The 19271-nt window shown below is 37.5% G+C and overlaps 1 protein-coding gene across 2 annotated transcripts in view; it reads right to left on the minus strand.

Annotated features, from left to right (window-relative positions):
* Window positions 1-19271, minus strand: part of CSMD3 (CUB and Sushi multiple domains 3) — a 1257946-nt gene that overhangs the window by 423664 nt on the left and 815011 nt on the right. For both annotated transcript variants that reach the window (XM_047073797.1, XM_047073796.1), the window contains 2 exons: window positions 18228-18554; window positions 14295-14489 (listed from right to left, as the gene is read on the minus strand). In XM_047073797.1, the coding sequence (XP_046929753.1) occupies window positions 14295-14489; window positions 18228-18554 (522 nt within the window). The remainder of the gene's footprint in view (window positions 1-14294; window positions 14490-18227; window positions 18555-19271) is intronic.

The raw sequence follows: 19271 nt of genomic DNA on the forward strand, positions 1-19271 counted from the left end.
TCAGATTATGTACCTCTGGGTATAAAGACAACACAATCTGAGACAGATTTCTGTAAAAAACAGTAACTAATCCTTGTCTGAATACGGGAAACTGGAATATACACAAAGCAGGGAGATCAAGACCACACAAAGTATTTTGAAAGTCCCCTTCATTTATTCACTCATTCGTCATTTATGCATTCATATTTTAGTCATGCCAACAATTGTGTGCCAGGTATGTGTTTGTGTGGTATTCGTATTACTTGTACTAATTAAAATTTATTGAATAAACATCTGACTAACATAACATAAACATACCGAAGATTTTCATTTAAGTGGCAATTGTATGTAAAGTGGACTAAGGGCAATACATATGGAGTTGATGAGATCATATACTATTATGCAGAGAAGGTATCATCAGATGCTGAGATATGATGGTAATAGGAAAGTACTGACTGCAAGAGATATTTAGGAGGTAGACTCAAAAGCATTTATTAATTACATGCAATGAGTGAGCAAGATGAAATCTCAACTGGTCATTGGGCCCCTGGCTTGTAATGGATGGATGGTGATTCCACTCCCATAATGGGGAGCACAAAACAGGATGGAATCTTACATAGAAAGATAATAAGATTTGATGCTGAGGCTAAAAGGTTTGTGAAATATCACAAGAAAAAATAGAAAATAGAATCTGGAGATCTTGTCTATATTGGGCATCATTTTCAACACAGACTAATGCTAAAGCTTTAATGCAGGTAGAAGATAAAGGTGAACGGGTAGAGGGAAGAAAATTAAAAGGCGGTTTAAGATGCAACCTTTTGAAAAAAAATAGTTTAATTTAATCAAATTAAGTAGGTATTGACCGATACTCATTATTATATCACTGCATTTTGGCAAAGGCTGGGATGGACTATTTCTGCTTGGGTCATTCTCTCCTTTAACTGTTTAGATTAAGATATCTGTAGCTGGTAAAATAAATAAACACCTAGATTTTAATAGCTTAACAAAATAGTTTATTTCTCACCTGACCAAAATGGCCTTCAAATTGACAAAACTTTAGACAGACTTAAGACTCCAGACGACTCACCTAACTTCCTTCAATACTTTTCCACTAGCCCACCTCAGCCCTTAAACCATCCCTCAGTGCAACTGAGTTCAATTTCTATTGCAAAAGTCTTGAATAAAGTCATACATCCTCCTTGCCTCTAACTCTGGTGAAATATTTCTTTGACACAATCATGTGGCAGTATAATGAGATCACTCTACTAGCAAGATAGCCTCCCCCCCCCCCCGCCCCACCAAACTCTCATGACACAGGACAAGAAAGGGTTGGCCACTTTCAATGTGTGACTTCCTAGAGTGCCTTGCAGGTTATTTCCATTTCAGTTGGCCGGAAAGGAAACAGAGTGTAGAAGACCAGTCTGTGTATGCTTTTTATGAACCATGGCCTACACGTTATTTATACTACTTCTGCTTACTCACACGGTCATATCTAACTGCAAAGGAAGCTGTGAGAAGTCCTTCAGCTGGGTAACTGTTTCCCCATCTACAATTCTATATAACGAACAGGGTAACACAGCTTAAAGATGAACAGCTACATATTTCTGCCATACCAACTAAGAGAGACATGTGTTCCAGTTTGGAGTATGTTTTTATATACGTTACTTAATTTGATTCTTTAATAATCTTGTAGCATAAAAATGCTGGTTTCTTTCCTTTGCCAGTTTTGCAGATGAGGAAAAAAGCATGAAACACAACTTCACAAGAAACACAGACCTGGGTAGTGGCAGAGGTGAGATTCGAATTTGAATCTTAAAATTCCAAATAAGGCACTATTTCCAAGATAGATGTATTGGATTCCTTTTTATAAGAGACATTTAATTAAACATATCTTATTCTCTTTAAGGTAGATTTGATGAAGACAAAGATGGATGGTTAGGGGGAAAGAATATTCAACCCAAAGATTTTTTAATACAAATGTGAAATTCTAGCAACACCATTTAAAAAAAAATGTTTATTTATTTACATTGAGAGAGAGAGAAAGAGGCAGAGAGAGAGGGAGAGAGAGAATCCCAACCAGGCTTTACATTGTCAGCTCAGAGCCTGATTTGTTTAGTTTCTGCTATATATAAGATATTGTGCCAGGTGCTAAAATTAAAAAACATATTCATGTGATATTTCCTCTGCCCTCAAGAGACACACACTCTATAAAGAAGACAGACACAGCTAACATGCAGTACCAAGTACATGCTTAAGCTGGGTAGACAGTCTAGCAACACAGGCAGGGTCAGATAACATCCTAAGGACATTAAATGGAAAGAATTCTTAAAGGCAATTTTGTCAGAAGTGAATTTAGATTGAAGGAGAAGGAGAAGGAGAAGGAGAAGGAGAAGGAGAAGGAGAAGGAGAAGACGGAGGAAGAGGAGGAGGAGGAAGAGAGGGAGGAGGAGGAGGAGGAGAACAAGAAGAACAAGAACAAGAAGAAGAACAAGAATAGAAGATAGGGAGAGTTGGACAGAAAGAGCAGAGTTAGGAAGTGAGAAATACTAATGTGTATGAGGGAGAGTCCACTAGTTCTGTGTGTCTGAAGCTTACACTTTTTGGAGGAAGAAGGAGAAGACGTCATGGTTTTATGCAGTGGTTACTCCTTTTGAAGCCTTTCCAACCTTAGTGGGCACCTCGGGAACTTGTTAAATGCATATTTCCAGAATATACTTCTAGTAATTATAAGGTGGGATCCAGAAAGCTCCATTGTGAACATGATCCTCCCCCCACCCTGTCTTCACAGGCCATTTTGCTGCTGTTAGCCCATAGACCACTGACCAAATCTAAGATATGACTGGTCTGTAGCGTCAAGATTCTCCTGGATAATGTCTCAGGTTCCTGAGATAAAGAGGTGTTTTGCATCTGTTAGTGAAATACAGATTGTTGCCTCTAAGCCCCCTTGTCTTTGGCAATAAAAACAGGGCATGCATGACCAATATAAAGTAGGCATAGTTCATTTATCTACTTTTATTTCTCTAAGGTCTGAAGAAAGTCTGTTATAAATAATTTGCGTTGGAGTGCTGACTCATTTCTGTGTTGCTTTAAGTAGAACGGACAAATTCAAAATAGCCAGTATGTTTTAAGACCTGTATGAAAGAGTCAAAAGTGCCTCAGCCTACATTCAGATAAAATTCAGATAATGTTTAGTGTTCCACAGCAGGAGACGCTCTTTCATCTGAGAAGCGGCAGTTAGGTGCTCACAAGGGATTTGTGGATGGGAAGAGATGGCTTTGATCTCAGGGGTTTGGCTATAAGTGAAATTACAAAGTGAGTATTCTAACATTTGGTCTAAGAGATAGCCTTTCTGTGGAGCTGTGCATGATAAAATCTAGATACCACATCCAGGTTATCAAACACTGATGTTTCCATCCTTCTCCCTACCCTACCTGGCTTTAGGGATATAGGTATGGGAAGTAATCACTGACTCTCTTCAACCTCAGAGAGGTTGGGTATTGTTTCAAAGAAAATAATGAGAAACATGTTGGGTCTGAATTTAGGATAAAAAGAGAAACCAGAAACACACAAATTAAAGGGCCAGGGTTACAGAGAAACAGGCACAGCTCTGCACCTTCTTCCATTGCCCCCTTATCCCTTCTCTCAGTCTCATCCCCCTCTCCCCCACCCCAACAGTGGGAGCAAAACCTTGCAGATTGTTAGTACTTCCATTTCCCTAGGGTAGCTCTCCAGGAGGATGGAATTTAATACTACATAAACACGTAATTAAAAGTGGGGTTTATTTTTAGATGTACACACATTCTCTCAATGAGAACCACAAATAAATTCTGATCCATGCCTTGGATTGTCACTCTCATTGCTCCCTCAAAAGAAGTCCCTCCAAAGAGAATGCAATATCTGTGAATGAGAAGGGTTTCCTTTCATTTGAAGCTAATTGAGTTCAAGAGAAAAAACTCTTATACTCAAAGGGAAAGTTCATCAGGCATGTGGATTCAGCCTTTTCTCCCAAAAGTTCTTCAAGGACTTCCATCCCATCCTATTCACTGAAAGAATTCTCTCAGATAACCCATTAGAGAGTAAGAATGAGAATAAGCCATAGTGATGCAGAAAGTTCTCCTCTGAGGGCAAGGAAGTTCTTGCTTGAGCAAACATTTTATGGTGCATTCTGAAATTGATGGAACAAAAACAGAAATGGTCTCTTTCCTTTTTTCCTTTCCTTTCCTTTCTTCTCCTTTCTTCTCCTTTCCTTCCTTCCTTCCTTCCTTCCTTCCTTCCTTCCTTCCTTCCTTCCTTCCTTTTGCTGCTTTCAAGCATGCACTGGCAAATCTCCATCTCCTTAAAAAAATGTTGGACAGATCCTCTAATATTCTCATCACTTTCAGTATTAAAAAACTTGGTCTAGCCCAGTGGAAAATTCTTATCTTATTCTCTCCACCCATCCATCCAAGGTCCATCCTTGAGCAGTGGCCATAGAGGCTTGGAAGATGGAGAGAAGGGTGCTGATGGAGAATCAGAACTTGCTGATTCATTCCTCCATTCACTTCAGCACTTGAAATAGTCTCCCCCCTTGTCTTGACTCCTTCCTCTTCCTTTTAGGTTCTTTTCCTTGTGATGTGTCAGGACTAGGACAGGACAGATTGTGCTGTCAGTCTTTCCTGGCTATGGCTGTTTTCCTCATTATCCCTGACTGTTCCCTGATGCCTTTATTTGTCAGATATGGAAAATATTTGTTCTCCATGAGAATAAATGTGTCCTTTGGAAAGACCAAGAGTGGGGAAGGTGGCTTCTTATAGGAGGAGCTCAACCTTTTCCAGTAACTTCCTTGCTCCTACCCCTGGCAGTATACCCTATGGTTTCAGGCTGTTGAGTTTCCTACAGTTGGTGGCCAAGCTTGGGTACCTTCTTTAGTATTCATTTAATGCATAGGAAATGCATATCACTGACTTGCCAAATTGTTTGAACTAGACAGCTTTCCTCGTCTTCAGTCTGTCAGCTTTCACCACTTTTCCTCCTCTTGTTCAATCAGCACAGAAGACAGATCAGCAAGTACTACATTGTATAATCAGATATCCACCTGGGGATTCTTGTTTCTCATTCTCCCAGGCAACTCCATTCTCTATGAGGGATTCTTCTAAAGCCCTTCCCTTCAACTTGGATTGAGAAGAAAAAGACTAGCATCCTCCTTCCTATAGGGAGATAAATGAAAAACTGAACAACTTTTGACTTCAACAGTTTCAGATAGATTGACAGATAGATGGATAGATCTAGATCTTGATCTGCCTTGCTTTCTTTTTGCTGCTTATATTAATTGGGAGTGGGGTGCCTGAAGTTATGATTAAGAGAGATGAGTTAGTTAGAACACACTTAATTAGCCATGAAGGGGGTATCTGGACTTCAATTTATTATTATCTTTATGATTTTTTTTTTTTATAGAATGGGTATTGAAACTTTTTTCTCCTTGGTTGAGCATCTAGGTGGCCAATTCCAAAGCTATAGAAAAATTTGCTTCTATACCTTGTTTGCCATACATTTTGCTCCTAATGTTTTTTCTTGTCAGGGAGGCTACAGTGGCAATAATATTAAATATTATGAATCTTCACAAGGAAGAGGTGACTTCTCTTTCACTTAGTCTTAACTTGGTGTCTTAATTAAATCAACAGCTTTGAGCCAATAGCAACTCATCTGACTCTTCCAATGTATTTCATTAAATGTAATCCTCTTTATCTATAAAGCAGTCCAATGAATGTATTACATCCTAATTATATTCAAGAACATGACCATGTAATCCAGAAGGCCAATATTCTATTTCCATTTTTGTTGAGGGGATTGCTTTAGATCAAAGAAGCTATTGTTAGCTAGCTACAGCTCAGAGAGCAAGGGAGACATAATCCAGGTAAAAATGAGGAGAAATGCAGATAGTGTGTATGCATCAGAACCCTTCTGAGTCTCAGTGGAGAAATGACTATGAAGAAATTAATCAGTGAGCATAGGTGAATTGGGCAACAAATCATTTCTACAGAACTGAATAGGAACAAGGGAAGAAGCCCAGTTAGGGACTTATTGTAGCAATTTGGGCCAGAGATGATGGTTGCTGGGACCAGGATGTCAGCAGTGGAATAAGTAAGAACTAGATGAGTTTTGAATATATTTCAAAGGTACAGCTAACAGATTTTTCTGATGGATTATGTATGGCTGTAATAGAAAGAAAGGAGTCAGAAATTACTCCAAGAAGTTTGGCTTGAATTACTGGAAGAATGGAGTGCTATTAATGATGATGGGGAAAGTCTGTGACAGTAGCAGGTTTGGAGTGACAGGGGGAGATCAGATCAGTTTTGGACAGGTTAAGTTTGAGATGCCTATTAAACATCTACATGGAGATGTTGAGTAGGAAGTTGAATATATGAGTCTGGACTTCAGGGCAAAGAACTAGGCTGGTGATGTAAATTTGAGAGACATCAGCACATAGATATTATTTAAAGTTAGAGACTGGTTGACAGTTACCCATAGAGTGAATGGAAATAGAGAGGGGAAAATATTCAAGACCTAGCTCTGGAACAAACAGAGATCATCAGGATGAGGAGAAACCAGGAAGAGAGACTAAAATGAGCCTGAGTAGTATATTTAATAACAGGAAACTCAAAAAATATATAAATTTTAGATTGTCTAACTTATTTTACCATGAACAGTTAAATAATTATAACTCTAAAGTATTAAGAAACATCTGATTTTAAAAAGTAAATGGTTATGTACTTCAGATTTTATAACAAAATAATGAATACATTTTAACCCAACTCTCATTTTTGGTCTGTAAATAAATCCTTCTCATCTTTCATTCTACCTGAGTTGAGTTCAGTAGCTTTAAAAAATGACATTCACCAATGAATAATAAATCCTCATACTCAGGAACAGTTTCCTTCTATGACTGCAACAAAGATAGGAGACTTAATTTATGTCCAACTGTCTTGATTTTTAAAACAGGAAACTCTAGATGACATAGTGTTCACTGCTTGACACCTAGAAAGAGAACTTTCTTGTTTTATTCTGTCTTATGGCATGGTATCTTTTTCAAGTTCTTTTGGGATTTGTTGGCTGGTTTATTACTGGCAAATACAGAAGCAAGCATTCATAAAGTAGAAATGCGACCCAGAGAATAGCTTGAAAAGATATGCCAAAAACTTGATCGTTCTCCTCTTTTATTTTTTTAAACTCATGCATAATTTCTTATAATGAGATATAATGCATTTACCAACCTTCCAAGGAGATAGAATCTCAACTGAAACTATTAGAACAGGCTGAACTTTCTTGGGGACACAGTAGAGTGGAATGAGTAGGTCTCGTGTTAGTCTAAGGGTTGAATGTGGAGGAGAGGGACTAAATACATGGAAGCAAGGGCATGGGGCTGAGACAGGGAAAATAGGAAGGGAGAGAACAGCTTAGTGATGATAGGACTGTATGTAAGCATGAGAGAGAGAGAGATAGGATGATGATGGTGATGATGATTATGAATACAATGACAATGATGATTATGAAGATGATTTTTACATGTAACAGTTACCCTGAATGGGAGGATGGGGGAAGAGACAGCTCAAGAAGGTATTTGGGAAGCTTTCTATTTACTGTACTGCATAAAACTTTCATATCTTAACTCTTAAAGAAAAACAAAGCAAACATGTCTGTTTTTTATTAATGCTTCCTGAATAACTAGGACACTTCCTGAGTCTCCTTGAATCAAATCATACCACATAATTGAGCCATACCAGCAGCTAAACTATTAGAAAAAATATATATAGTGCCAAATGATGAAAGATAATCGCGCTGAGCAGAATATCAATGCAAAGTCAGAAGGAGATTATAGAGACTACTCTAGATTGAAATGACAATCCAGGAGAGACTGCTTAGTTCAGAATAGGGTGTTCCAGCCTAGACTCTGGTTGAGGATCACATTTGAGCAGTGTTACACAAATTCACAAAAAGGAGGTAGTCAAAAGACTTTTTCATGATATCACTATCTGGAAAATAGTTCTTAGGTAAGTCCAAAGGACACCCAATTTTTTGAGACACCGGAGTGCTTTCTCAAAATGGAGAGGTTGGTATATGTCTCCTGACCTGCTCCATTGACCTTGCATACTCCCAAAGGATTGATTGCTACTGCTGGATCTCAAATTAAAGTGACCTTGGTAATCACTAGTTCAAACCATTTCCCTCTTGGAAAATGCCCTTTTCTAATGTGCATGAAGGAACTGTCAGGACTAATGGGAACACTGTCATCAGTTGTAATGGTATCATTCTTGTATTATTCATTATTGTTATTATTGATGTTAAAAAGAGAAATGCTTATTTGTAACCATGTCTCTATAAAAAGTGAGAAATCACACCTCCCTCTTAGGAGGGCAGCGTGTTCTATTTAGCCCATCTAATCTGTTTCTGTTATTGCCTTGCTCCTGTAAGCATTTGAGGTTATGACTCCGGATCTATAGCACTGGGTATTAGGTACTATTTGTGAACTCAGATCCATCAAAACCTCCATCTAATGGCAGTCAGCCTCACCACCCTAGAGGACATGAATATCCAAATGAATTTGAGCTGCGTTCAAATGCTGGAACATCATATGCTGGGTATGTGGTAACCTCATATAAACAGTTAAAAGTAAGACTTCCACTAGGAAAAGGTATGAACAGATGGGAGGATCAGAAGCACCTGTAACAAGTACATGTCAGAGTTGATGTATAGCCAGTTTACCAAGTAAGCATATATTTAAACCCCACTACAAAGAGACTTATGAATCTGGTGAAGCAAATCAATGCTAAGAAAAAAATAAGTTAATTATGGCTATACTTTAGAAGGATGAACTCAGACTAATAGAGTTTAACCTAAAAATGGTAAAGATAGACAATGAGGAAAGAAGGCCAAATAATGATGCTCAGATCATTTAAGGTATGGAAAATATATGTCTTAGCCTTTTAGAGCTGGCATTTGGACAGGCAGATTATGGTGGTCAGAGACTAGTGAGTTTCCCAAAGCCCAACAAAGGAAACCTCTCTGAGTCAAATATTATACCTTGAATTTTGTCTTCTGTATAGCAGTATTCATTATAAGGAACATTCCAGAAACTAGTAATGTGATTTTACTGAGAAAAAGACTCTCCTGCTTGGTATTATGAAGGAAATCTAGTTGCATATTATTCCCTTGAGAAAAACAATTAAGTGAAAGCAACATCTTACCCATATTTCAGAAGATACATTCATACGCACAGGTGAAGAGAGAAATAAACCCAAATACAGTAATAGAGTGCTCCTTTCCCCCATTTTCCAAATTTCCAAGCACCTAGGCTTGTAGAAGAGACTTTGAAGTAAATGTGGTGAGTCTCACAATGCCCTCAGAGGCCCCTGAGAAAAATTCTGATCATATTAGGAGAAAGAAAAAGGGTGTGGAAAGAAGAAAACCCAAGGGAAAAATATTCTAAAGAGAAAACTGAACTTCCTGAGGGCTGAATTTTAGTGAGGAGGCTCACAGGTGCCCAACAGGGGTTTGGGCTGTGCAGAAAAAAAAAATGAATGTGAGGGCAGAGGGGTCTTGAGGGGACCACAGGGCAAAAGAGGGAGGGTGTTTTTTTTTTTTTTTTAGGGAGGGTGTTTATGTAGCTGCTCTGAGGGGAAACTTTGGTGAAGACAGAAGAGGAGGATTTTTAGGAAGCTTTCATGGCATATCGTGAAAATCCCTATGGCAGCCCATTAAAGTAGACCTATGATAATCGTCTCCACTATTCATGGGCTGTAGGTAGATCTTTGAAGGAGACACCATGCAGAGACTGGCCCTAGATACAGCCAGTTATATTCAGGCTACAGTCTTAACGTATAAATGAAGAAGTCATTGATCGTCACTAAACTGAGTTAGGCGAACAGTTTGTAGAATTCAAAGTGATTTTGAATCAATGCTGATTACAATAATTAATGTGTTTTGTTTTCCATTAGCAAAACTGAAAGATCATAAAGCTTTAGAATGTCTGTAATCTCTCTTTCTCATGAGGGAATTTCGTCAACCCATTCTAGAGAAAAGGGTTCAAATTTTCACAAAGATAGCCTAAATCTATCCTTAGTTAATGCATCAGTGGTGAACTTCGGGTCAGTGAATAAAATGTATAACCCAATTCTGTTCCACAATTGTATTTAAGCTCCCTGAAATGAATCCAAGTTCAGCTGTGGGATCATAGAACTGCAACAAATTATGATCTCATGTCTCTCTTTCCTCTCACTAATCCCTATTCAAGGACTAGGACTGATAAAACATTTCCTTTCACTTTTTTCAACAATTTTCCACAGTTTTAGAGTTGAAGACTGGTTGTCATGGATTACTAATTTGCCAAATGCCTAAACTTGTAGATAATTGCAACAGACGGTGTTGGGGGGCGGGGGGTGGCGGCAGTAGTGGAGGGAGAGGGCAATCTTTAAAGAGGTTGAAACTCTGGGTTTTATTATCAAAACATTTTATACTGACTTCCTTTGCTCTATAAATTCTGATTGAAATAAGCAACTTCCTTCTTCCTAATTTTAACACATAGCAATCCAAACATTTTAAGCAACTTTCAACAATGCATTTAATTTTGGAATGTTCTGAGAGAATAAAATGTAAAGAATTATTTGTATTTATCAAAACATACACAAGTATGTATTTCACCTATATAAAATATTTAATATGATGACAAAAAAGTTTCAGCTAAAATAGCAAGCATATATTGAAGGCTGTGATCACGCCCCAAAAGATAAATTGCAATAAATAATAAGCAAAACTTCTCTGTCAAAATACAGGTCTAAAGGACAAAGAAGTTGGGCAGAGAGGGCTCCCAGACATAGTTTTTTGCATCAGTGGGAGCGGCTGAGTGGTAGAACCACCACCAGGATGAAAACACATTAGGAGAGAAAAAGAATGAGCTTTCCTCGGCTAGTCTCAGGCTTTGGTTGTTCACAGCTAAGTGGAATTGAGGCAAAACTAAAACTAAAGGAAATCTTTACAAACCTTAGAGTCTCAGAAATTACACCCACCAGAGTTAGTTATACAGGAGTTGACAGCAGTCTGCTTTATTGGGTGGAAACTGCCTCACAACATGGCCTGGGATATGGCAGGTAACCTGGCCCGGTGCCACGGTAAGATCGCTTTCAGCCCACTCTGACTCTACCTTCCCTGTCTCCAACTTGAGTGTTAGTCATGTTCCCACTGTGGGATAAAATCCAGAAACTGGCAAAGTGAGCCAAGTGTCTGTAATTTCACTCATACACACAGAAAAAAAAATACTCTCCTTCGGGAATTCCACAAAGGTCTTTTTAGGATGTCACAAGGGCCTCCTGGCCCGTGCCAAATTCGAGTTCAGAATATTTGTTCCACTCGTGTTTAAAGGTTAAATACCATTCATTTTTCACAGTGAAAAATCTCGCTAAAATTGCTCTCTCAAATGAAACAGTGATTCATAAAAAGATTTGTTGGTGTCAAGCTCATTATTTTTACTCCCCGTTCAGCTAGGAAACAAGTAGCTTCTCAACCAACACCCAAGTGAGGCAGATGAGGCTCTAACCAGACTCAACAGTTACCCAGAGGTGATCTCAGTCTCTGTCCACTGGCCTGTATACAACTCCTAGGGCAGAGAAGGGAGAGGCTCTGATCATATCACCTCTGAGCTAAAGTGGCTTCCCTCTGGCCACAGGATAATTTTAATCCATCCAGGATTGTTTGCAAAGCCTGGCATGCTTGGCACCCCTCTTATTATCATCAAACCCTGAGCCTCTATCCTCCACTCCAGTACATGCCACTCAGTGGCATTCCTTCGGCCTGAACCCATTTTTTTCTTCCATCTCCTACTTTTCCTTCAAATACTAGTGTAGGCTTTTCTGACTGATTCCTCAAGTTTGGATCAGCAACTGTTCAGGAATGAATGTGCTCAAGGGCAAAGTATAATGGGAAAAAATTAACATTACTTTCTGTTTTTCTTTTTTTATTTCAGCCTTTTATTGGGCAATCCTGTCATGTAGTTTGAAAACACAATAGCACAATCATAACCATCGCGAAGGTAGCCCCGACTAAACTCATAACCTTTGAGGTTTGGAAAAGAACCGTGAAGTCATCTAGTTCAGTCCCTAATATTACAAATGAGAAAGTGATTAGAAGAGGAAGGCGGTGCTAAGTGAAGGGGCTAAGAGGAAAGCATAATTGCGTGGTCTGGAGTAGTTCATCACGAGACATTATGAAAATGTTCAACTCAATGAATGGCAGCATTTGTAGGTAATGGCTGTATTAGTCAATGAAGTCTGCTATACTTCTGAAAATTATACATTAAATATTCTCAATTTAACAGCCAGAAATTGAAAAAGAAAAAAATAAAGGTTTCATTGTCAGTTTGGACACACGTAAGAAGAAAAATTGGGAGAGCAAGAAAAAGAAGTAATTATTTACAAATTATCACCTAATCATTACATGGTGATCTGCAAAAAAGTGTTTCCTGGCTCTAGTTTATCTGTTCCTTAGTAAAAGTTCTTCTATATCGTTTTTTAAAAATATTTATTTATTTATTTATGAGAGTGTGAGTGGGGGAGGGGGGAGAGAGAGAGAGAGAGAGAGAGAGAGAGAGAGAGAGAGAGAGAGAATTCCAAGCAGACTGCACTCTCAGCACAGAACTGGACATGGGGCTTGATCTCACAACTGTGAGATCATGATCTGAGCTGACATCAAGAGTCAGACACTCATTGGGCTGAGCCACCCAGGTGTCCCCTTCTACATCTTTTTAAATAAAACAGATATGTAACCTTTGGTACTGGAGTGGAAGGAGAAAAGAAGAATGTTAATCCCAATGTGACAATTCTAAATGAAGCTCCACACCTCATATACACAACCTATAGATTCTAAATCGACACACTATAGGGGTGCCTAGATGGCTCAGTCAGTTAAACATCCGACTTTGACCTAGGTCATGATCTTGTGGTTTGTGAGTTCCAGCCCCGTGACGGGCTCTGTGCTGACAGCTCAGAGCCTGGAGCCTGCTTCAGATTCTGTGTCTTCTCTCTCTGCTCCTCCCCTGCTCATGCTCTGTCTCTCTGTTTCTCAAAAATATATAAATGTAAAAAAAAAATTGTTTAATAAATAATTTGACACATTATACTTGGTATATTTTATTTTTAAGTAGGATCATCCTTCCTTCTTGTCAATATAATTAGTGACTTTAGATAAGTGTATATATTCAAAGATGTAAACTTTCAAACGTTGCATACACACACGCATACATTACACACATATATTTCTTTGAATTTTCTTGACTATATCTTATTGAGTAAATCAAAATTGAAAAAAAATGTTTAGTGAACTATGCTGACAAAAAGTACACATTTTAAATAATGGCTGCTTTAGCATAAATTTATTTATTGCAAATAATAATTGTTAACACATTTTTGAAGATTCAATATCGATACCATAAATAGTTAAAATACCAAGAAAAAAGATGACTAGAAACTAGAAAGTGTACTAAACTGTAACTCTGAAGTACACTAAAGAGAATTTGCACATGCAACCAATATTTACCATTTATTAATGTATACCTTTTATTAAGAGTTCTTTTTAAAGGGGACTTTTTAAAAGGTTTCTAAGCAATTATTTTAACATGAAAAACTAAAAGTGTAATTTGTTTAACACATATACCTAATGTATATATGCATATATGGTTAAATACAGTTTCCAGTGCACAATGATGATGGTATAATAGAAGAAGATAGGATTCAGTAGGAAGAGAGGGAAAGATTAGGGCCTGAGGTCCCTGGTTGGGGAAAAACACCTATTTTGTAACAATGTTGGGAGTATCTGACCACAGCAAACCCTCCCAGGCCTAAGGTTCTTCTTAAGAACATAACAGACCCCACCTATTTCCTCTCGGGTTTCTCTCAGGAATTTGACAAAAGACCGAAGTATGGCCATAGACCACCCTCATACAATGGAAACGAGCCAATCAGGAATGGACAACCCAGCACCTAGAGCTATCAAGCCAATAAGGTAGAACCTGAGGAGGAACAAGGGGGAAGGAGGGAGTGGGTGCTGACCAGAACCTTCTACAACAGAGACTGTTGCCTATAGTCACAGGCATTCATTTTCTAATGTTCTCTGTAAAGAGAGCTTTTCTACTCTTCTTCCTTTCTGATCTTACATTCTAAGGAATTTTGGCCTGCTGCTCATTTTGTGTTCACCTCTTCATTCTTCAAAGTGGCGAGACAACGAGTCCCGGGTATTGTGGTAAAAAATCCTGCAACGATGGGGTTATAATTTTCACTGACCATTGCACTTACCTCCACATCTTGGAATTGGTCCACTCCACATTACTTTTCCATCCATAAGAATACACGTAATTGTCTCTGTTCCCTGGGTTTTAATAAATCCTTCTTCACAAATAACTGAAATCGAACTTCCTAATTGAAAGTTGTCCCCAAACCGCCGTGCGTTGATTGGTATTCCAGGATCAGGACATTCATTATGCCCAAATGCTGGAGAAGAGGAAACAAACAAAAACACACAAACAAGCAGTATGAGAGGGACCCTTGTGTATGTGGAGTGAGAAAAACCGACTTTTGAAAAGATTATGTTTATTTCTAGATAAGCCTTTATTTTTTAAAAAAGAAGAAAAAAAAATGAGAGCCTCTCCTTTTGACCCTGTTTGCCTGTGATGTATATCCATGATGTAAATAGGTATGATTGTTTTAAAATATGAATTATAATCTAAGATTACATTTCAAAACAGAATTGTTTCTGCTTACTTCTGGAGATCACTGGGGATTACGGTATGTAAAATTTTCTGTATAAACTGGTCAGAATTCCAATTATTGTGAATACAAAGCACGTTGACCACATCTCACTGCAAACTTTCGTGATGTTACTCCTTGGAATGGAGAAATAGTCTTGTGAGGCTATAGTGAAATGTTCCAATCTGGTATGAAAGTCTTAAAATTTCTTTCTAATTTTCCATTTGTCATCTATTTTCTGCCATCTAGGAAAAGGGAAGGGAGCTAACTCTTATAATTACTATGTTCTAGCCACTGCTATAAGGAGCTTTGGAAATGTCATTATCTCATTTAACATTTAGAACTTTAAAGAGTAATGTGAGATTCAGCAACAGATAAGTATTTGCCTCAGGTCAGAGAGATAGGATTGAAATGTATCCCTTTGTACAGCTTCTAATTTTTTTCTCAACAACATATTGTATCTTGGGTTATTTGTTTCATGTCGCAAGAGAATGTGAGTTCTTTAAAAAAAATTTTTTTTTAATCTTTATTTATTTGTGTGAGAGAGAGAGAGAGAGAGACAGAGTGCAAGTGGGGGAGGAACAGAGAGAGGGAGACACAGAATCTGAAGCAGGCTTCAGGCTCTGAGCTGTCAGCACAGAGCCTGGCATGGGGCTCGAACTCACAAACTGTGAGATCATGACCTGAGCTGAAGTCCGATGCTTAACCTACTGAGCCACCCAGGCGCCCCAAGAGAATGTGAGTTCTTGAATTCAGGGCCACTTTATTTTATTTTGTGTCTCCCAGGATATATTTAGGCAAGTCTTAGCAAGTCAGCAGCAGTGTAGGGACAATATGCTTACATATTAATATGCTTGAATTTCTGAAGATTATAGACTAAATGAGCCCTCCAAATTTCTCATTTCATTCATCTGTATGACTAAACATGCACCATAAATGTTTAAATTAGCACAATACAAATGAAAGAATATTTAAAACAGCAAAATCTAAATGTGTAAAAAATAGTTTGTGAGGTATTTACATTATTATATTCATGCTACATAAGTGCAGGCAGTTATTTCAAATTTTCTCATTAATCATTACTTTGATATTGTTCATAAATTATATAATTTTGGTTTACCATTCTCCTCATTTTTAAGTTAAATGGTATGGAAGAATATTAAGGTAAATTCTAAAATATAGACAATATATTTTTGTAGATGCACTTATTACTAATTATTGGTTTTTGCTGTGATTCTAAAAAACCCAAAAACCATAAAAAGAGGTTAGAGTGGAAGAGAGCCAAAGCATAAGAGACTCTTAAAAACTGAGAACAAACTGAGGGTTGATGGAGGGTGGGAGGGAGGGGAGGGTAGGTGATGGGTATTGAGGAGGGTACATTTTGGGATGAGCACTGGGTGTTGTATGGAAACCAATTTGACAATAAACTTCATATATTGAAAAATAAATAAATAAATAAAATAGAAAAACTAAAACAACAAAAAAAACAAAAAAAAACGAAACAAAACAAAACAAAAAACCCGCAATTGATTAAGCCTCGTTGTTCCTATATATAATGCCTGATAAGTTTTTTTTCAGAAAAAAAATAACTTCAGTAGAAAACATTAAATATAAGAATTTTCATATGATCAATTAAATTATTTACTAGAGACACAGAACAAGAAACAAGGAGGCATATTTCCATAATTCCCTGAAGGTACCATAAACATTAAAGTTAAAAATAATGTGCCTTGAAGACAAAATAAAAATTATAAATAGATAAGCATGTGTGTGTGTGTGTGTGTATACACACACACACACACACACACATATATATATATACATATGAAATATTTTTAAAAGGACTTTCAGATAAAGCAACTCTTTTATACAGCAGTCTGTATGACACATGTCACAGCTAATTTAATTTTAATGATATACAATTACATGTTGACAATTTCACCACTAGTGACACTTGGAAAAGGCAATAACTGCTTTCTGTTACTAATTGCCAAAACTCAGCACTGATTGTCAGGGTTAGGGATGTGATTCTTTTTTTTTTTTTTTTGAATGTTTATTTATTTTTGAGAGAGAGACAGAGGAAGAGAGTGAAACGGGGAAGGGCAGAGAGAGAGGGAGACACAGAATCCAAAGCAGGCTCCAGGCTCTGAGCTGTCAGCACAGAGCCTGATGCGGCTTGAACTCATGAACAGTGAGATCATGACCTGAGCCAAAGTTGGAGGCTTAACCGACTGAGCCACCCAGGCACCCCTGGATGCAATTCTTTTTTATAGAACAGGAAACTAGATCCTATTGTCATATGTCACAAATATTAACAAATATTAACTCATCAAGTTGGTCAATATGTGCCAGAGTGTGGTACCTTCAAGGGAGGGGGAAGAAAAAAAAAACAAAAAACAAAAAACAAGAAAAATCAGTAGTGTTCTATTCTTTAGGAAAACATTTGCAAACAGAAGCATTAGTATGTGAGTATATTAACCTACTATGATATATTCTCCTTCATGTGATTCATCTTTTTGCTATATTTTTGGCATTTTTTTTCAAAAAAAATACAAAGAATGTGAGTGACAGACAATAGGTAAATAACCTCAAAGAAATATCAAAATATAGCAACATAGTAAACACAATTAAATAAGATGTTAAGGTAGTAGTTCAAAAGGCAAGTAAGCAATGATAGCTAATGTTTATTGAGCATTTACTATGCGTCATCTACTCCATGCCAAATTATTTGCCTGCATCACCTAATTTATTCCTTATAGAAACCAAAGATGGTTTTACTGATGAGGACACTGAGGCTCAATTTTAAACCTAAAAATGGGACAAAGCCAACATTTGAAGTTGTATAGTTTCACTGTAGAGAGAATGCTCTTAATCTCTAAGGTATTTCTTCCCCATGGTGGCAGGTCAGTGGTCTACTGCTCCTATGTTAATGATTTTCTCTTCTGTAATGTTTCTTGTGAATTTCAGCCTTGTGACTTTCATCTCTAGAATTGTAACTCTGTGCTGTCATTATTGGTTTAAGGTTCCCTATTGGTTTATGAATATTTGGAAAGAAAGATTTATTTCCCTTATATGTTTGCACACCAATTATGGAGCAAAGCATATGATACACTTTAGGTTTGATCTTATGCTTATAAGATTTAATAGAATAAACTAATATATTGGCTGACATCATAATATTTGCAACATATTTCCTTAATATCAGGCCTCTCACAAACCAAGAGAAATGACACAATAGGGAGTAAAATATGGTTGGAAATGAAGAATTGTTCCTGGTACATTATATATATATATATATATATATATATATATAGAGAGAGAGAGAGAGAGAGAGAGAGAGAGAGAGAGAGAACTTGTTCAAGTTTATACACACACACACACACACACACACACACACACAACATTGTTTAAGTTTCCTTGTCTACATGATTCCTTCCTAGCTCTACTTGGTAGAAATACATTATATGGAAAAGATAAACTTACTGTTATAAGTGATGTTGAAGCCACGTCCTGACATTGAGTGGTCAGCTTGAAATTCCAATCGCAGTATATGACTATTACTAGTCAGATGGGAGGGCACCTCGGCCCCAGTAAAGGTTCCAAGAATCGGGGAGTCTGGAGAGTCACCATCTTTAACCGCAAGGAAGTCAAACTGAGATTCCAGATCAAAGTCATTAAAAGAAAGATGTATCCGACTCCCTGGATCAGAGATTATGGTCCAGATGCAGTTTAAATTATTTCCATACCCTTCTGGGTAATCAGGAGAAAGCACTGTTCCCATTGGTGCAGTAAAGTTAGACAGGCAAGGAACTGTTAAAATTATAAAATACAATAAATGTTCAAAAGTAATATTTCACATTATTTTGCCACATTCTACAACTATGATAACCAATTAGTAGCTTGAAAAAAATAAGATTAAACAATGTAAATTATCTTATAAAACAGAGAAAAAAGGTTACTATTTTCACATGTTAGAAAAGGCAACTATTACTTTGGATAACCGTGTGTGCTTAAGTATGCACAAAAATACCATAGGAGTAATAAAGGCAATTTATTTAGACATCTGTCATATTTATGTTAGAGTGCTATTCAAGGTTTTTGTTTCTTTGCATACGAAAGAAGACTGGTGAGGCACCTGGGTAGGAAAGAAGACTGGTGAGGCACCTGGGTAGCTCAGTCGGTTAAGCAAGGGACTCTGGATTGATTTCTGCTTCAGGTCATGATCTCACCCTGGGGGGATCGAGCCCCACGCAGCCTCTGTGCTGAGCTGCTGATTGTAGAGCCTTCTTGAGATTCTCTCCCTCTTCCTCTGCCTTGCCCTTCTCCTTCCCTCTCTCTCTCTCTTTCTCATTAAAAAAAAAAATGGTGAAATATATATAGATTTCCACACAAAGCAATAATGCTCATCAAATGATTGAAGACAAAAAATATTATGCAGATATTAACAGAACTGGGATGTTGTAGCACAGACAAAACTTGGATGAGGGTGGTGACTAGGTGAGTTTCAATCCTACCATTGCCATGGGA

Source organism: Lynx rufus, unplaced genomic scaffold (assembly GCF_022079265.1).
Source record: "Lynx rufus isolate CCGP_SWC_20201006 ecotype Redwood Valley unplaced genomic scaffold, mLynRuf1.p SCAF_12, whole genome shotgun sequence".
In the NCBI taxonomy this organism is placed as follows: domain Eukaryota; kingdom Metazoa; phylum Chordata; class Mammalia; order Carnivora; family Felidae; genus Lynx; species Lynx rufus.